This window comes from Pongo pygmaeus, chromosome 12, assembly GCF_028885625.2.
Source record: "Pongo pygmaeus isolate AG05252 chromosome 12, NHGRI_mPonPyg2-v2.0_pri, whole genome shotgun sequence".
NCBI classification, from domain to species: Eukaryota; Metazoa; Chordata; class Mammalia; order Primates; family Hominidae; genus Pongo; species Pongo pygmaeus.
The window spans coordinates 59,065,587-59,084,134 of record NC_072385.2 but is presented as its reverse complement, the minus strand read 5'-3'; the positions used below and the strand labels follow the sequence as shown (position 1 = coordinate 59,084,134).

The following is an 18,548-nucleotide window of genomic DNA, read 5'->3' as shown; positions in this document are numbered from 1 at the left end:
AAAATATGCACACAATCCGGCCGGACTCAGTGGCTCATGCCTGTAATCCCTGCACTTTGGGAGGCCGAGGCGAGTGGATCACGAGGTCAGGAGTTTGAGACCAGCCTGACCAACATGGTAAAACCCTGTCTCTACTAAAAATACAAAAATTAGCCAGGCGTGGCAGCACACGCCTGTAATCCCAGCTACTCAGGATGCCAAGGCAGGAGAATCGCTTGAACCCGGGAGGCAGAGGTTGCAGTGAGCCGAGATTGTGCCACTGCCCTCCAGCCTGAGTGACAGAACGAGACTCCGTCTTAAAAAAGAAAAAAAAAAAAAAAGCGGGGGGTTCAGGCAGCGTAGCTCACGCCTGTAATCCTAACACTTTGGGAGGCTGAGGCAGGCAGATCACCTGAGGTCAACCTATAATTCCTTAGCCAGTAGCAAACTGATACCCCAACATTAAGGTGAAATAAATACATCCTCCAACAAATAAAACTGAGGAAGTTTATTATATTAGATCTTATATTAGTTTTCTATTGCTACATAACAAATTACTATAAATTCAGAGGGTGAAGCAACATAGACCAGGCATGATGGCTCACGCCTGATTCCACCACTTTGGAGGCCAAGGCAAGAGGATCCTGTGAGGCCAGCAATTTGAGACCAGCCTGGGCAACATAACAAGAATCCCCATCTCTATAAAAGAAAAAAAAATTAATTCTACTCGATTACCTCTGAAAAAGTAAAAAATAAAAAAAAATAATTAGCCAGAGTGGTGGCATGCTCCTGTAGTCCCAGTTACTTGGGAGGCAGAGAGGCAGAAGGATTGCTTGAGCCCAGGAGTTTGAGGTTGCTGTGAGCTATGATAGTGCCACTGCATTCCAGCTTGGGTGACAGAGAGAGACCCTATCTCTAAAAAATATAATAAATATGTTTATTTTTTAAAAAAACGCATTTATTATCTCACAGTTTCTGTGGGTCGGGAGTCTGGGTACATGTTTGCTGGGTCGTCCACTCAGGAGGTCACCAGGCTGAAATCAAGAAGTCATCCAGGGCTGAAAGCTCACTGAAGTTCAGGGTCCTCTTTCAAGCTCACTGGTTATTGGCAGAATTCAATTTCTTGTGACTATAGAACTGAGGCCTGGTTCCCAGAGGCCACCTGCCATCCCTGCCATGTGGCCCTCTCCACAATGTAGCAATTTGCTTCTTTAAGGTAAAGGAGAGAATCTTTCTAACTTCTGCAAAGGTTTGAAGCCTTTTAAAGGGTTCACTTCATTAAGTCAGGTCCACCCAAAATAATCACCAATTTGATTAACTGATTAGAGACTTTTAACTAAATCAGAAAAATCCCTTATGTCAGGTAAATAACATAATCACAGGAGAGAAATCCCATCATATTCATGAGTTCTGCTCAGACTTAAGGGGAAGGGGGATTTTATAGAGTATATAAACAAAAGATGAGAGCTTTGGAGGCCATCTTAGAATTCTGTCTACCACAAATCCTCACTAAAGTAACTTTTTTTTTGAGAGAGAAAGAGAGGGTCTCACTCTGTCGCCTACGCTGGAGTGCAATGACGTGATCACAGCTCACTGCAGACTTGACTTCCTGGGCTCAGGTGATTCTCCCACCTCAGCCTCCTGAATAGCTGGGACTACAGGCACGTGCCACCACACTCGGCTAATTTTTTTATTTTTATAGAGACGGGGTTTCACCATGTTGCCCAGGCTGGTCTCAAACTTCTGTCCTCAAGCAATCCACCCGCTTCGGTCTCCCAAAGTGGTGGGATTACAGGCATGAGCCACTAAGCCTGGCCTAAAGTAACTTCTAAAGATGTACTTCAGGTAGAAGGAAAATAACCCAAGATGGAAGATCTGAGATACAAGAAAGAAGAGCAAGCAATATTAAGTATTAATATTAAACATACGAGTAAACCTATACAAGTATCACCTATTTAAAATAATATCTGATTTGTGGCCGGGTGTGGTGGCTCGCGCCTGTAATCCCAGCACTTTGAGAGGCCGAGGTGGGCGGATCACCTGAGGTCAGGAGTTCAAGACCAGCCTCAACATGGAGAAACCCTGTCTCTGCTAAAAAAAAAAAAAAAAAAAAAAAAAAAATATTAGCCGGGCATGGTGGTGCATGCCTGTAATCCCAGCTACTCGGGATTACTGAGGCAGGAGAATTGCTTGAACCTGGGAGGCGGAGGTTGCGGTGAGCCAAGATTGCGCCATTGCACTCCAGCCTGGGCAACAAGAGCGGAACTCAGTCTCAAAACAAAAATAATAATAATAATAATAATATCTGATTTGTGAGATTAATAAAATAGTAGAATTAAAATATAGGGTTACAAAAATGTATAAGTTCAAAGAGAATTATTAATGTTAAAGAACTCTAAAATCTATGAATTGTTTTAAATAAGAATGAAGATACTGATTAAAGACATTAAGTTAAATATGTAGATTAAAAATTCTAGGCCAGGCGCAGTGGCTCACACCTGTAATCCCAGCTACTCGGGAGGCTGAGGCAGGAGAATTGCTTGAGCCCGGCAGGAGGAGGTTGCAGTGAGCCTAGATCGCGCCACTGCACTCCACCCTGGGTGACAGAGAGAGACTCTGTCTCAAAAAAAAAAAAAAAAAAAAAAAAATTGTACTCATAACAGCAAAACTAGGCAATTTCCACATAAATAAGGAAAAATACAGGCCAGTCTCCTTTAATATTTTTTCTTTTTTCTTTTTATTTATTTGGGCCAATCTCCTTTATGAACATAGTAAAAAGTTCTAAAAAAAAAATGAGCAGGCTGTTTAGCAATGCATAAAAAAGGTAACACTATTACCAAGTTGGGTTTATTCCAGAAATGTAAGGTTGTTTCAATACTAGAAAATCTATTAAAGTTTTCTAGAAAAAGAAATATAAGTTGGAATAGTTACAAAGGAAGAAATAAAACTGTGATTATTCCTGGATGATGTGATTTTCCATGTAGAAAAACCAAGAGAATCTATGGATAACTTATTAGAACTAGATAACTTAATAAAGTTGTTTTTGTAAGATCAGTATGAGGCAGGAGAGGTAGTCGAGGAAGTGACCAAGTAGTCAAGGCAGCAACAGTGGTGACTGTACAATCAACACAATAAACCTCAACATATGCATTGTAACTGAGCTCATTCAAGCAAAGCTATCTTCAGTAGGGAATTTCCCCTGTAGACAGCATGTGCAGTTTGATTTACCTGTCCTCAAACTGACCCTTTGCTCATTTTATTAGTAAAAAGCACACCCCTGGATATTGAAGATGCTAATGAGACATGTGACATATGAACAAGCATATACAGCTACTGCGCATCCACACCCAGAGGACCACCCAGAACATGCTTACTAGTAACACCTCTTCCCACCTCATGAATAATCATGTCAGACTTCCATAAGAGTCTCCCTAGTGCCAGTCTTTGCTGTCTCATCCTTATGAGCAGCCTGCCCTGAATTCTCTCTCTCGGTGTACTGTCTGTTCTGCACCTACCTTTCAAAATATTCTTTTTCTTTTGCAATAAATTACCCTATGCTGCACTTCTTTTGCTGTGTGTCCCTTGTTTAAATTCTTTTAAACTAAGAACTGAGGTTTCACACAGCCATCAACAGATATACACATTTTAAAATATCATTTATAATAGCATAAAAATGAAAGTGCCTGAATATAAATGCAGTAAAACTTCTGTACAAGATCTTTGTGGATAAAATTATTTGAAGTTTTGTACAGGTATTTAGAAGATTTAAATAGACATAAGAGTCAACCTTGTCCATGGTTAGGAAGACTCAATCTCATAAAACTGTCAATCCTCCCAGGTATATCTATAGATTCAATGCAATCCCCAACAGGGTGTGTGTGTGTGTGTGTGTGTGTGTGTGTGTGTGTGTGTGTGTGAAATTCAAAGAGCTGATTCTAAAATTTATACACATGAACAAAGATCCCAGAAAAGGAGCAATGAACTCATACTCCCTAAATTAACTGGATTTTATGACTCATCACCCAGAGCAGGCTCAGTACAATACTAGCCGGGAGACAACTCCCTGTGAGGTTGGGGTGCTGTGCTACAGGATGTGGTATATGCCTTAATCCAGAGGTCACTGTGTGGGGCTGTCTTCCCCATAGGCAAGAAGCACAGGTCTGGGAATCAAAAGGTACAAATGAAAGTTTCCCTTCTTACTGGTATCCCTAACGCTCCCCGGAAGGAGTTTTACTTCAAGTCACCACAACCCACCACAGCACTCGGTAGGTTGGGAGATCCTAGTGCCCAAAAGATGAATACTTCCACCAGCTAACTGGCAATAAAGTGGAAGATTAAACTGTGTGAATTATTCTTTTTTTTTTTTCTTTTTGAGACAGGGTCTTGCTCTGTCACCCAGGCTGGATTGCAGTGGTGCCATCTTGGCTCACTGCAGCCTCAACCTCCCGGTCTCAATGCAATCCTCCCACCTTACACTCCTGAATAACTGGGACCACAGGAACACACCACCATGCTCAGCTAATTTTTGTATTTTTTTGCAGATATGGGGTTTTGCCATGTTGCTCAGGCTGGTCGTGAACTCCTGAGCTTAAGCAATCTGCCTACCTCAGCCTCCCAAAGCATTGGGATTACAGGTGTGAGCCATCGCAGCTGGCTCCTGACTATTCTTGGCTCTCAAGTCATCACTAAGCCAACAGGCAGAGGAAGTAGTCATTATACTGGACAGTAATTGGTCCTAGAAGCAAGCAAACAAAGGGCATAATCAGAGTAAGTGCTGGAAGTTAGAGGCAGGGTGGCAAGTTAGGGCAGAGGTCACAGAGGGTCAGTCCATCTTGACTAGGCTCGTCAGTCGGACTGAGGCATTCCAGAGGCTCTGGGCAACATGAGGATCCCGAGAGGCTTTAACGGGAAGAGTTATCACACAGGAACTGCTGAAATATTTTCCAGAAATACCATCTGGCTCCTCTGCCAAGCTCAAGTAGAGGACTGGGAGTACACCTTGTTTGAGATCCTGTTGGGAGGGACAAGCGAAAAAGAAGTCATGCCAGGCAAACTTTGGCCTGCTGGGACACACTGAGAAGTTGAGCCCTGCCCCACTCCTCTAGGCCAAACCAGTTCTTTCCCCCACCCACCTTCATGAAGAAGCTGACAAGCTAGAAGAGGAGGCGGTACAGCTAAGAGAAATGCCTCATAATCCCCATGTATACAACACTGGGCTCCACAGCATTCACAGTCATTCCTAAGAAGGTGAGACACAAGGAGAGTGCAAAGTGAAGAGAGAGGAGGATGACCAATAAAAGGGGTTAAGTGTAGTTCAGCAGCGTGCAAATAAGGGAAGGGTCCTACCAAGTCTGTTGGGTAGTGTTGACCAGTGACTTGAGGGTGGTGCAGGGGACGCTGGTGCTCCATAGCTTACCTTAATGGTACCCAAGACAGTAAGGAAGGATGGGTATTGGAAGTGTTGGGTGAACTGTAGGAGGAACATGGTGGACGATGCTGGTATTAGAAAACACCAGCAGGAAAGAAATATTGTGGGAGATGAAAAGAGTGGGAAAAGGTTGAAATGATGTGAATACAGGGTTGAGAGAAATAGAGAGTACACAGATGATATTTGGAGTGGAATAAAATGCTGGTTTGGGGCACATTGGGAGTACTTTATGGCCAGGACATGTTGGGAGGAGATGTGAAAGGTTGGGAGGTGGTGCTAGGAGTGGAGTAAGGGGTGTCAGAGACAGTTACCTCTTCCTTGAAGTCTCTGGGCAAGCTCTCCAGTGAACGAAGTCAATAGCAGTTTGCTGCAGTCATAGTTTTGGTTAAAGGTCAAAGGGCCTCCAGCCTGTCAGGTGCCCCTCATCAATGTACCCATGTGCATGCCGAATGGAAGACACATTCACCACTGGGGCTGACCCTGCCTGTCGTAGGGTCCCTGGGTAGAGATGGGAGGGACCACACTGCTTCAGTCCAAGTTCTAGAGTAAACTCCCATGCACACTCCCCAACCTGCTTCTCCAGAAGATAGGAGAGCAGGGCTCTCTAAGAAGGGGCAGTGGGGCCCCTATCCAGAAACCTGGGCTAGGCATAGGAGAGCTTAATGTTAGCTGGGACCTCATTTTCATTATTAGCTGCCTTCCTAATGATCTTCTTCTTCTTTCATATTAGTGTTTGGAGTTTTGCCTTGCTTTTCTTCCACCCGCTAGTTGGAGCTACCTTAATTGATCCTCATTTATATGTTTTATTTCACTGATGGCTAAGAAGGGGAAGGAGAAGCTGGAAACACTGTGAAAGTTGCTTTCATGTATTCATACATTCATTCCTTCATTTATCCATCCCACAAATGTTCATTAGGCACCTGGAATATGGCAGACACTAAGCTAGGTGCTAAGGACATAACGGTGCTATGTTTGGGGGAAAAGAAATATGTGTGCAGAGATACTTGAGAAAATGTTTTTAAAGAAACAAAGCTAGGGAAGGTCATCACTGGAAAACTATTAACAAGCTTAATATTTAAAAAAAAACCAACTATGTTCCAAACAAAAACAAAATTACAATCTTAAAGTTAAATCTTAAAAAAAAATGTTTAAATAGTACGTAAGTGTTTTAGTCTGTTCTCACACCACTATTAAGATGCTACCTGAGACTGGGTAATTTATAAACAAAAGTGGTTTAATTGACTCACAACTCTGCATGGCTGGGGAGACCTCAGGAAACTTATAATCATGGTGGAAGACAAAGGGGAAGCAAGGCATGTCTTACATGGTGGCAGGAAAGACAGAGAGCAGGCAGGGGAAAACTGCCACTTTTTTTTTTTTTTTTTTTGAGACAGAGTCTTGCTCTGTATTTTTTTTTTTTTTTTTGTATTTTTAGTAGAAACGGGGTTTCACTAGGTTAGCCAGGATGGTCTCAATCTCCTGACCTCGTGATCCACCCACCTCGGCCTCCCGAAGGGCTGGGATTACAGGTGTGAGCCACCGCGCCTGGTCAAAACTGCCACTTTTAAAACCATCAAATCTTGTGAGATCTCTCTCAATATCACAAGAACAGCATGGGGGAAACTGCCCCCATGACCCAATCACTTCCCACCAGGTCCCTCCCTCTACATGTGGGGATTACAGCTGGAGATGAGATTTGGGTGGGGACACAGAGCCAAACCATATCAGTAAGTATACAAAAAAGTCTGGATTGGCTGGGTGTGGTGGCTCATGCCTGTAATCCCAGCACTTTGGGAGGCCAAGGCAGGTGGATCACCTGAGGTCAGGAGTTTGAGAACAGCCTGCCTAACATGGCGAAACCCCGTCTCTAGCAAAAATACAAAAAATTAGCCAGGCGTGGTGTTGGGCACCTGTAATCCCAGCTACTCTGGAGGGTGAGGCAGGAGAATCGCTTGAACCCAGGAGGCAGAGGTTGCAGTGAGCCAAGATTGTGCCACTGCACTCCAACCTGGGAAACAAGAGCGAAAAACTCCGTCTCAAAAAAAAAAAAAAAAAAAAAAAGTCTGGATTATGTAAAGTATAAAAAATAGTTGTTGTCACATATGAGTTTACAGTATTGTTTTTAAAATGCTAAAACTATTTTGAGCCTTACACTGAAATTAAGAATCACTCAGTGGGAGGCCAGCCTGCTGCATGGGCTGCTTCCAACACCTGCTCCTTGTCTCCCCAGAAAAAAATAATTAATACAAAATAAAATTTAAAAATTACAAATTACAAATGAGAAACTGAGCAGGTGGTATTTAGCCAAACTTTGCTGGAAAGAAAATTATTCTTAAAGAAGACAATGGACTTTAAATTTGCAGACAGTGACATAGAGACCAAAAGTGTTCTCTGCTCAGTTGGAGAGACTGATCCTCACAGAGCAACATCAGTGCAGTCACAGAGATGTGTACAAGGGGGCTAATGGAGCCCCGTAAATGGGGGTGACTGGGGGAGGTGAAGGTTGGGGAAAGATCCACAGCAGAGGTGATATCTGTGCTGCGTTTTGGCAGGTGAACTAAAGTTAGCCAGGCCAACATGATGAGAAAGGATATTCCAGATAGAAGGAACCATATGTGCAAAAACACAGCCAGAGGGGAGCTGCAGGTTGTCTGGCTGGAGACTAGGAGGTGGGTTAAGGAAGGGCAAAAGGCAAGGTTCTCAGTCAGCAGAGGGTTTTCTTTTTTTTTTTTTTTGAGACAGAGTTTCACTCTTGTTGCCCAGGCTGGAGTGCAATGGTGTGGTCTTGGCTCACCGAAACCTCCACTTCTCAGGTTCAAGCAATTCTCCTGCCTCAGCCTCCCAAGTAGCTAGGATTACAGGCATGCACCACCATGCCCAGCTAATTTTGTATTTTTAGTAGAGACGGGGTTTCTCCATGTTGGTCAGGCTGGTCTCGAACTCCCAACCTCAGGTGATTCGCCCACCTCAGCCTCTCAAAGTGCTGGGATTACAGGCATGAGCTACTGTGCCCGGCCTAGCACACGGCCTTCCAAGTGTAGAGAAGGGGCTTAGAGTTCATCCTACAAAGGAGAAGTTACCTTCAAAGGATTTTAAGCAAGAAACTGTCATGATGAAAGGTGATTACTACATGTGGCAGTGGGGAGAATAGATTAGAGAAGATGAGACAGGAAAGAAGTTTAAGACACTGTCACTAAGCAAGATGCAGATAGTGTTGTGACATGTTACAATTTGTGGAAAGGGACAAAAACAATCATACTTGCAGGTGCATAGAGTTTTGCCTTTGTTCACTTTCCAATTGGGATTTAGCTGACCGCTAAAGGATACGTGAGACCCTGGCAACAGTATTTGCCTCTCAGGAGGGGAACAGGTGGCTTATGTACCAGAAGAGAAAAATAGTTAAAAAAAAAAACAAAAAACTCTCTATATCCTTTTGTACACTTTCAATTTTGTACTTTGGATATGTATTACCTGACCAAAAAAAAAAAAAATTGCTTTTCTTTTAAGGAGGCTATCACATTGCAAGGGATGAGTAATTAAAAAAAAAAAAAATAAATAATAATAATAATAATAATAATAATAGAGGGGCTATTATACAATCTAGGAGAAAACATCAGGGAGAATGTGCCTGCCACCCACTCCCCAAACCTTTCCCTGGAGGAGCCAAACTTTCTCAATCAGAAAGGGCCTCTTCAAAGGACTTAGGCCCAAGGCAGTAATGTATCAACTGTATCATCTGTATGGCCTACACCTCTGGCCAACCCTGAGAACAGAAACTGAGTCTTCTTGCTTTCTCTGTTTCTGGTGCCTAGTGTCTCCCTCAAGAAGCCTTCGTTGCAGAAACTGATTCTACCGGTCTGGCTAGAACTAGGGGATGGGAGAAGGAGGTCTGGGATCTCATATTCCCTTGCTGATTATATTTTGGGCTGAATGATTCTTCTACCAGCCTTCTAATACTGACTTGTGCCAGCTGGGCTTCCCTGATGTGTGACACAAAAAGTGTGTTGGGTCACCACTCAGCAAACAGCTGGGTGCCAAGAGGCAAGAGGTGGTCCTGGGAGACAGTTACTAGAATGCCAGGGGTACAGGGAAGAGGGCAGCACAGAAGGTGCCCATCCTTCCTTACCTTGGAGTAGATTTGTGAGCGGAAAGGGCCCAACATAGTTAGTGACAAAGGTGAGATTCAGGCCCTCTGGGGTAAGTGTCTTGGGGAATCCTGGGAGGAAATGAAAACACTGGCATTGAGTGATAAAGGGACCACCTTGAGGGAGACAAGGTCTGGGAGGGACATATTATCTTCAGCAGAAATGCCACAGGGGCATGTACATGCAAAGATGGGGGCAATGAAGTTTAAGGCTATAACTCAATGTCGGCTTTTTAGGGGAGGGTATGGATTAGAGTGTTTTGGTGAGATTGCATAGGTTAGGCTTTGAGGATACTTGTTTTAGAGTTCCTGAGCTAGAAAGGAGGCTGCAGAAATGTGTTTGGAAAAGCAAGCCAAGGCACATACCACTGACTCCAGCATTGTTTACCAGCAGATGTATCTCAGGATTCTCCTGTAGAAGCCTCTGGGCAAAGCTCTGAATAGAGGTAATGGAGCTAAGGTCCACCTCACCAAGCAGGAGGCGGTTGCTGTTTGAGGCTGCTTGGATCTCAGCCAGGGCTTGCCGTCCACATTCCCTGCTCTGACAAGTAAGGATCACTTGGGCCCCACACCGAGCTAGGTCCTGGGATACAACCTTCCCGATGCCTGTGGGAGGACAGCTTTGGCTGGGTGGTGACTACAGTGAACAAGGGACACTCTAGGGGAGGGACAAGGGTGTTGATAGTGGATGCTCTTCCCTGCCTTCCCTGTGAGAGTTGTTGGAGGCTGAGGCCCATAGTGAGGATTCAGGGTGGGAGGAGCACTCACCACTGTTGGCCCCAGTCACTATGGCTGTTTTCCCAGTCAGATCTGTGGAGCAGCACTGGAGGTCCCAGGGATGAGACTTCTGCCAGAGCTGCACATGTAGTCGAAGAGGACCAGAATAAGGAAGACAGAGCCAGCGCCCCAGACCAGGATGCAGAGTGCAGCCCACAGCAACATAGCAGAAACTTCCTGGGCCTGCTGGGGAAATGCTATAGGAGGAAGTGGGTGCAGGATAAATCTGGGCAGAATGGAGACTAGCAATGAGGCAGGTGTGGAGCCTAAGATAAAATTTAAGGAGGCACTGACTCTTGAGTTTGTTCAATATACTGTTTGAATTTGAGAGTTCCTCCTTAACTTCAAAAGTGAAATTTGGATTTGCAGTCTAAGGTGAAGCGACCAAGCTCCAGGGACCAGGGAAGCAAGAAATCAAGTTCTTCATATCTCGAATCACTCTGTGCTTATGCAGGGCCTTCTCCTTCCTCCCCTACTGAAAGGAGACTCGAAGTTCTCTCTACAGAGCCAGACCCGCTGGCAGCCCTTACGTCTACTCCTTTGGGGGACGGGGGTTTCTCTAGAATGCCTCTGCAATGGGGCAGCTTTGGCCCTAATGCAGGGTCTCCTAAGGGTGGTGAGAGGGTTATTTCCTGAACCCTGGTTCTATCTTCTTCTAGGCCTGCAGGATAACTGCTCCCCTTGGGGTTCAGTGAGAGGGTGGACACCCTTGGAAGAAACTGACAAGAAACATCAGACTAGTTCCTAAGGCAACTCAGGTGTTTATTTCTGGCAAGCAGAGGGAGGGGCCAGTTACTACTGCCAGAGGCTCAGGGATCAGAGGGAGGCAGCAGGCTTAGAGGAGCGTGACCACACTTTGGGGGCTGAGTTCTTCATTAGCTGTGCTACGGTCACCTGGGGCTTTGGGGCACCTGTCTGGATGGGGTGTTGCTCAACGGGAGGAAAGGTGCTACCTTCTTTGTCCTCCTGTTCAGGCACACCAGAGCTGAGCAACACCTGGGTGCTCTGGTTCCACATGCTCACACCAGGGGCCAGCTTCAGGGCTTCTGGCAGCAACACCGGCTTCCACATCACCTGGGAAGTGGCTTCAAGGACCGGGGGTGTGGTTCGAGGCCATCTGCCAGGATCGAGGCCATCTGCCAGGCTGTCTGCCAGCTCCAGACCCTGTGGAAGCACGCGGGTCCGGCCAGCCCACAGCTCGCCCAGCAGCTCGGCCTCCCCCTCCCAACCGCTGGGCCACCTGGCACTGGGCCACACCTTGGGGCTGGGGCTGCGGGCCACATCAGGGAGCACCGGGTGTGTGGTGAGGAAGCGGATCCTGGAGTTGGGGAGTGGAAGCTTTGACTCGAGGGATGGCGACGATAGGCCTAAATTTAAAGTGGGGAACAGGAGTGCGGGGCCCGAGTCCAAGGCACGGAAAGGAATGCCTGGCCGGAGAGGGAAGAACGCTGCCGGGGAGACACGGGTGCCGGGGCCGAGGGCTTGGGGTTCGGCCCGGGCCTTGGTCTTCTCGCCCCGCTGGCGTCCGCGGTAGGCTTCCAAGGGGCGTGTTTGAGAGTCTGGGACCAGGACCTCAGCCAGAGGGCGCACCCAGTGGCACGGGAGCCGCGCAGGGTCCAGGCGTTTCACGGCCGCCTTGCGGCGCATCCAGTGGTGGTGGGCGCTCAGCCGCACATCCGAGGGCCCGGCCCGCTGCTGCTGGAAGGACGCGGAGGGGCGGGTGGCGCCGCCCACAGAGGGGTAGGACAGCAACACGCCCGAGGCGATGCAGGGCACACCCTCTGACCTGAGTTCCAGCCGATTCCCAGCCGCGTCCAGTTGGGGCATGCAACAGTAGAGGTCCTCCAACGACAAATGGAAGCCGAGGGGGTGTCCCATCTCGGTTGAGGCCTGGGGGCTGGCTACCAGGTACGGATCCAGAGAAGGGTCGGCATCGTCGGCAGGCGCCTCCTCCACCGACAGTTGGAAGCTCGCGCTCAAGGACCCGGCCGAGGAGAGGCCTCTAGACTGGCCGTCCGCTTCCTCTACAGGACCTCTGGGCCCTGCCTCCTGAAACAGCTCTGATGTGGGAGGAGGGGCCGAGGTGACTCTCAGCTCCGGAGAAGGCTCCCAAGATTCCATCTGCTCCTGGGAGCCTCGACCCATCCACGACCTTCCTAAAGGGATCCGGTCCACGCCCCCAGGGTCCTGGGGGAATGCACTCGGGCAGTGAGATGTCGGAAAGTGGAGAGCAGGAGTAATGGCAGAGGAGTCCGGAGAGGCTCCTGAGGAGTGTACTTCGCCTTGGAAGTTCTCCAGGCCCTCCGAGGTGGGCGCGTGCAGCACGGGCACTGAACCCTGAGCCCAGGAGTCCGTCGTGCATGCCGAAGGCTCCTCGTCCTCACCCCATGTGGGGTCCTCAGCTACTGCAGATTCTCCCTCGTCCCGGGCCAGGAAGCGCCACTCGGTGATCTGCAGCATGGCCTCCCGGGCCTGGCTGATGGTGAATGGAATGCACTGCGGAGGCGAGAGAGGATCTCAGGTCGGCAGGGAGGGGCGGGAGAGGGAGGAGATGAGTCTGAAGGACCCGGATCCCGGCCCACCTGCTGAGTCAGGTAGACTTTGAAAGCAGAGTCCATGACTCGAGCCAGCAAGTCGGCCAAGATGTCCCCTACCACGTCCTCGCCCTCCTCGAGGGCCGTAAGCGCCATCCACTCGGCCTCATTGAGCCGCCCAGGTACAATATCCACCTGCGGCACTGGCACAGTGGGCGGCCGCACTTTTTCCGCCTTGGACCGGGTCACCCCGCGGTCTCGGACCTGCCTCTCCTGCCTCTGTGAGAACAAAACAGGGCAGTCAGAGCAGGAAACCAAGAAGTGGAACGGAAGAGTAGCTATAGGCTAGGAGGAAGCTTTCTCAAGTTGTCTAGTCGGAAGGAAAAGGGCCAATTGACGAAGAGCCTACTATGTGACAGATACTTAGTAGATGTTTGACCTAATAATTTTCATTAACAGCCCACTAACCACAATTGACAGATAAAGAAACCGAAGTGAAGAGGCTGAGGAAGGAGAATCACTTGAACCTGGGAGATGGAGGCTGCAGTGTGCAGAGACTGCACCACTGCACTTCAGCCTGGCAACAGAGCGAGACTGCGTCTCAAAAAAATAAAAAAAGAAAGAAAAAAGAAAAAATAAACTGAAGTCTGACAGAAGTTACCCATCCTTGCTTAGGAGCACACAGTGAGCAAGCCCAGGCAATGTGAAGGTTTAACTTCATGGCTCTTATACCAGTGCAAAGTGTTCAAAATTCTTGAGTGTTCAAATTACTTGAGAAAGACAATTCAGTAAACAGTTCTGGAATTATTGGTGCTATTTAGAGTCTTCTCTACATTTTGTTTTCCAGAAAAGAATTTTTTTTTTAATTCAAGTAACTGCAAATAGGAAACCAGAGGGGGAGCCCCAGGCTGGGACAAATCATGGCTACCCCTCCCTGACAGACCAGGGGGAGCAGGTGGCCCCTACATGCTTTATGGTGGATTTGGGCCCCCTTGCTCTCTCTGTTGCAGCATCCTAGGGGCAGGGCCCCGACTGGAGTAGTCGGTCACCCAGCCTGCCCTGCCCCAGCCCCTCTTCTCCACTAAGACTAACTTGGGGGAGGGGATCGTGGGCAGAGCAGGAGGCAATGTGGATGAACATTTGGCACTGCTAGCAGCAGCAATGACGGATGTCAAAGAATGGAACATTTAACCAAAAACAAAACAACTGTCCAGAGGTAGTTTGTGAACAAAGGAAAAATGGAACCAGAACCTGGGGGGGTGGCAGGAGCAGGAGGGCTGGGAGTGGGAAGGGTGAGCTCCTTGTTATTGGTGCCCCATCTGAGGAGGGGAAAATGGCCAAGTGGTAGAAGCAAAGTAGGGTTGGGGGAGCAGCCCCAGCCCACCTCAGGTAGCTGCCACAGGGCTCATGGGCCTCACCTGGACAATAGGTGACTGCATCTCCATCACTGCAATATGTACTCAGATCCCAGGCAGAGGGTAAGGGGGATGGGACCACTGCGAAGAGGGAGTAGGGGACTCACACCCCTCCCACTTTCCTGTAGCCAATGGGGGCTGTCCAACCTAGTGCAGGGACTAGGGAAGGTGGGGAAAGATGAAAGGTGTGAGCCTCAAGTAGTGACAAAGACAGTTTGGCTGGGGGAATCCTGGGGGCCAGCACCCCCCTCCATTGGCCACACCTGCTGCTGCCAGGACAGTGGAGTGGGGTGTGCCAGAATGGGGGCTTGGGCCCCTTTTAAGGCCAGGGGAACCCTCCCAGGCCCCTCTATGGGAAGCCAGAGGCAACAGTGGAGGAGCAGAGAGGTGACCCCCAAACCAAAAGCCCAGAGAGCAATGTCCTCACCACCATGGGATCAGGGACGCAGCAGGTGCAGGGTGCGGCTAAGCGGGACATTAGCCTTGTCCAGGAGGGCACATGTATATGAGTGGGTGGACGGGGGGTGGGGGTGGGAAGAGGCCAGGGGAAAAGTCCTCCTCACTCGGCCCACAGGGACCTGCAGCGGCTGGTGTGTTGCGTAGTGTGGTGGTGAAGGCGCAGGTGGAAGATGAGGGTGGTGGCCGAAGGCGGTGGTGATGGTGGGTATGGGGAAGGGGTGGGGGGTGGGAGGTGGGGGGTTGGGGGTTGGGAGTGGATCAAAGCTGTCCAGTCCCAGAAGGAAGCTGCTCCTCCAGTGAGGACTCCTGCGAGATGCCCTTCTCTTCCTCCTTCTCCAGTTTTTTGGGTCTTCCCCTTGGTTTCCTTCCCAGAGTTGTGGTGGTTTTCCGGGTCTTGGCAGCACCCTTGTTTTTGCTTCCCTTTGGTCGGCCCCGAGGTCTCTTAGGTGTTGGCACTTCGCTGAGCTCCTTCTGACTCCCTACCAGCGCTGTCCTGGGACTCACCGGAGGCTGCCTGCGCGGCCTGCCACGGCCCCGCTTCTCAGTGCCGTCCTTTTTCTGCTTGGAGGCCAAGGGCTGACTGGACTTCGAGCTCGACTCTCTCATCTTCCCTTCTCTAAGGATTACGTGGAAAAGTGATGGCTGGGATGGGCAAACTCGGCCGCCAGCCTGCGGTGCATGCTCCGGTTTGCCGGGAGCAGCAGTGCTGGGCGCTGAGGACAGGCCAGTCTCCACCGCAGCCGCCCCTGGTTGCAAATGCGGATGCCTTCCTGGAGCCGCCAGCGCCAGAAATAGCCCAGGCTCGGAGTCCCACTTAGAAGAGCGCAGCCCCGGCTCAGGGGAGCTTAAAAAGTTCTCTACATTTTTTTTTTTTTTAACCAACTATTCTTATCTCCATTTTATGGTAATTTACCCAGTATCATACAAGTAGGAGGTAGTGAAGTCAGAATGCATTCATATGCAAGTCTGTCTGACTCCAGAGCCTCTCGAAGACATTTGCAACAAATATGAAAAAAGATAAATATCCCCGAGTAAATTAAAAGCTCATATAAAAAAAAAATGGCCGGGCGCAGTGGCTCACGCCTGTAATCCCAGCACTTTGGGAGGCCGAGGGGGGTGGATCATTTGAGGTCAGGAGTTCGAGACCAGCCTAGCCAACATGGTGAAACCCCGTCTCTACTAATAATACAAAAACTAGCCAGGCATGGTGGTGGGCACCTGTAATCCCAGCTACTAGGGAGGCTGAGGCACAAGAATCACTGGAACCCGGGAGACAGAGTTTGCAGTGAGCTGAGATCATGCTACTGAACTCCAGCCTGGGTGACAGAGCGAGACTCTGTCTCAAAAAAAAAAAAAAAACTAATAAAAAATAGAAGAAGAAAAATGGCCAGGCACAGTGGCGCACACCCACAGTACTAGCTGCTCGGGAGGCTGAGGCAGGGGAATTGCTTGAGCCCAGGAGTTCAAGTCCAGCTTGGGCTATATTGCAATAAAAATTTAAACTATAAGAAGAAAAACCATTTAAGATCCCAAAGATAATCAAAGGACATGACATTTCACAAGAGAGGGACTGTAGATGTCTAATAAATATAGTATTGAGATTCTGATTTCTAGTTCATCAAATTGGAATTATTTTAAAAACAAGAATACTCAGCATTGGCAAAGGTTTAGTGTGATACCACGCTGCAACAGTATGCATGAAGACATTAAAAATGTTTTCACTTCTTCAACCCTGCAATTTCAGTTCTATAAATACAACCAAAAGGCATTTTCTGAAATGAAGATAAAAATATATTCTCCAACAAATTCTCTGTGGTATTTTTATAATAGCAGAATATTGAAAACATGTCTTTAAAAAGAGAATAAATAATTGACTGCTATATATACTGAAATATTATGCAATGATTAAAGGTAATCTTTTTTTGTTTGTTTGTTTTTGTTTTTGAGACGGAATCTTGCTCTGTCACTCAGGGTGGAGTGCAGTGGCAAGATCTCGGCTCACTGCAACCTCCACCTCCCAGGTTCAAGCAATTCTCCTGCCTCAGCCTCCGGAGTAGCTGGGATTACAGGTGCCTGCCACCAGGCCCGGCTAATTTTTTTTTCTATTTTTAGTAGAGATGGGGTTTCGCCATGTTGGCCAGGCTGGTCTTGAACTGGCCTCAAGTGATCTGCCCACCTCGCAGGCATAAGCCACCAACCCAGCCATTAAAGGTAATCTTTAGAAAGAATTTGCAATGGCATAAAGCAAATGTTTATGATGTAATATTAATTGAAAGAAGCAGGATACAAACTTACATACCAATTATGATCTCACATATGTAAACCACTATGTGTTCAACAAAAGGAAAACATCAAAATGATAACAGAGGATACCTTTCCTTCCTATGCTCTTTTCTATTTTGTAAGTTCTCTACAATGAGTTTGTTTCCTTTTGTAATCACTTAAAAAAAAAAAAAAAAAAAAGACTAGTCCCCAAAACTCACTTTAGGGACATAAAAAGTTTACAAACAATCTCTTGGGAGCTCCCTCAATTCCCCACAACAGTCTCCCTGAACCTGGTTCCTTCCAAAATGTACTTCCAAATGTGATCTTCCCAAACCTTTGCCTATTGCCCCGCTAAAACCTTGTCTCATATCTGTTTCCTAAAATTCATTATCCCCCCAAATCTGCTGTTTCCTAAGTCTTGCAGAACTCAAAATCCCTTAAGTCTCATTAACCCTATCCACCAGTGAGAACAGCCCTGTAGCAAGCACCAGGAGTGGCCCACAGCCCAGGCCACGCTTGACTAGAGCAGGGCTGACTGGACTGGGTAAAGAGAGTTGGTTCCTTAGACCTCCCCTCCCAGCCTTGCATCTGACACCCGTGATGGCGACCAGAAGGGACAGATATATTTTTGCACAAAGGCTCTTCAAATCCGTTTTCTTTTTTCTTCTTTTTTTTTTTGAGACAGTCTCTCTCTGTCACCCAGGCTAGAGCGCAGTGGCGCGATCTCGGCTCACTGCAACGTCCGCCTCCAGAGTTCAAGCGATTCTCCTGCCTCAGCCTCCCGAGTAGCTGGGATTACAGGCACCGCGCCACCACATCCAGCTAATTTTTTGTATTTTAGTCGAGACGGGGTCTCGCCATGTTGGCCTGGCTGGTCTTGAACTCCTGAGCTAGGGCAATCCGCCCGCCTCAGCCTCTCAAAGTGCTGGGATTACAGGCGTGAGCCATTGAGACCGGCCCCGTTTTCTTTATTTTAAAATTGATTGGTTCTTAAACAATTTGACTTTCAAGTGCAATCTCTGAATTATTTAATATATTTCTTCCTCTTGAAATTCTCGAAATAGATTTTTACTATTATCTTCTCTCTCTAAATGCCTATCCATTTAAATACGCACCACCATGTAAGAGACTTACTACATTCATTAGCTGTTTCAAAATCCACTTCCTGTTCTCGGGCTCTACACCACCCACTGTCCCTTTCCCTCATGGCTTGAGTGTAACAAAGCGTCTGAGTGGGCACCGTGCAGGTGCAGGTTTTCTGCCCGAGTACCGACGTGGCTTCCTTGGTCATCTAAACTCCCACGCGGTGGGCGGGAGCAAGTAGGGGCACTGGGCGGCCCAGAGCCAGCCCACTGTTCCCGACACCGACCTTAACGGCCGACCCTGGCTCTGGCGCATCCCCAGTTGAACTGAAGCTCACCGAGCCTTCGTGCGCCATTGCCAACGCGGTCGCAGAACGTCGGTGTTTCTGCTGCATCCGGGCCGCGAAGCCACCTAACAGTCGCCTCGGCAACCACGGGCTCGGGGTCGCTCGCCCCGCCCACAGT

The 18,548-nt window shown here is 48.1% G+C and overlaps 2 protein-coding genes across 15 annotated transcripts; both read right to left on the bottom strand.

Moving 5' to 3' along the window:
* Nucleotides 1-11,069: 11,069 nt before the first annotated feature.
* Nucleotides 11,070-18,524, bottom strand: C12H2orf81 (chromosome 12 C2orf81 homolog). Of its 14 annotated transcripts, none has more exons than XM_054476240.2 (4): nucleotides 18,422-18,511; nucleotides 12,911-13,141; nucleotides 11,586-12,824; nucleotides 11,070-11,492 (listed from the first exon to the last, which is right to left on the bottom strand). In XM_054476240.2, exons 1-4 carry the CDS (start codon nucleotides 18,476-18,478, stop codon nucleotides 11,145-11,147), a joined length of 1,875 nt encoding a protein of 624 aa, XP_054332215.1. In that variant the 5' UTR covers nucleotides 18,479-18,511; the 3' UTR covers nucleotides 11,070-11,144. The 14 variants fall into 14 exon arrangements, with proteins under 14 accessions (XP_054332215.1, XP_054332218.1, XP_054332224.1 ...); XM_054476243.2 differs by having other exon boundaries at nucleotides 18,136-18,498; XM_054476249.2 differs by having other exon boundaries at nucleotides 13,058-13,141; nucleotides 18,136-18,498.
* LOC129030741 (high mobility group protein HMG-I/HMG-Y-like) lies at nucleotides 14,964-17,214 on the bottom strand. Its single transcript, XM_063649337.1, has one exon. The coding sequence runs from the start codon at nucleotides 15,340-15,342 to the stop codon at nucleotides 14,995-14,997; it is 348 nt and encodes a 115-aa protein (XP_063505407.1). The 5' UTR covers nucleotides 15,343-17,214; the 3' UTR covers nucleotides 14,964-14,994.
* Nucleotides 18,525-18,548: the final 24 nt, after the last annotated feature.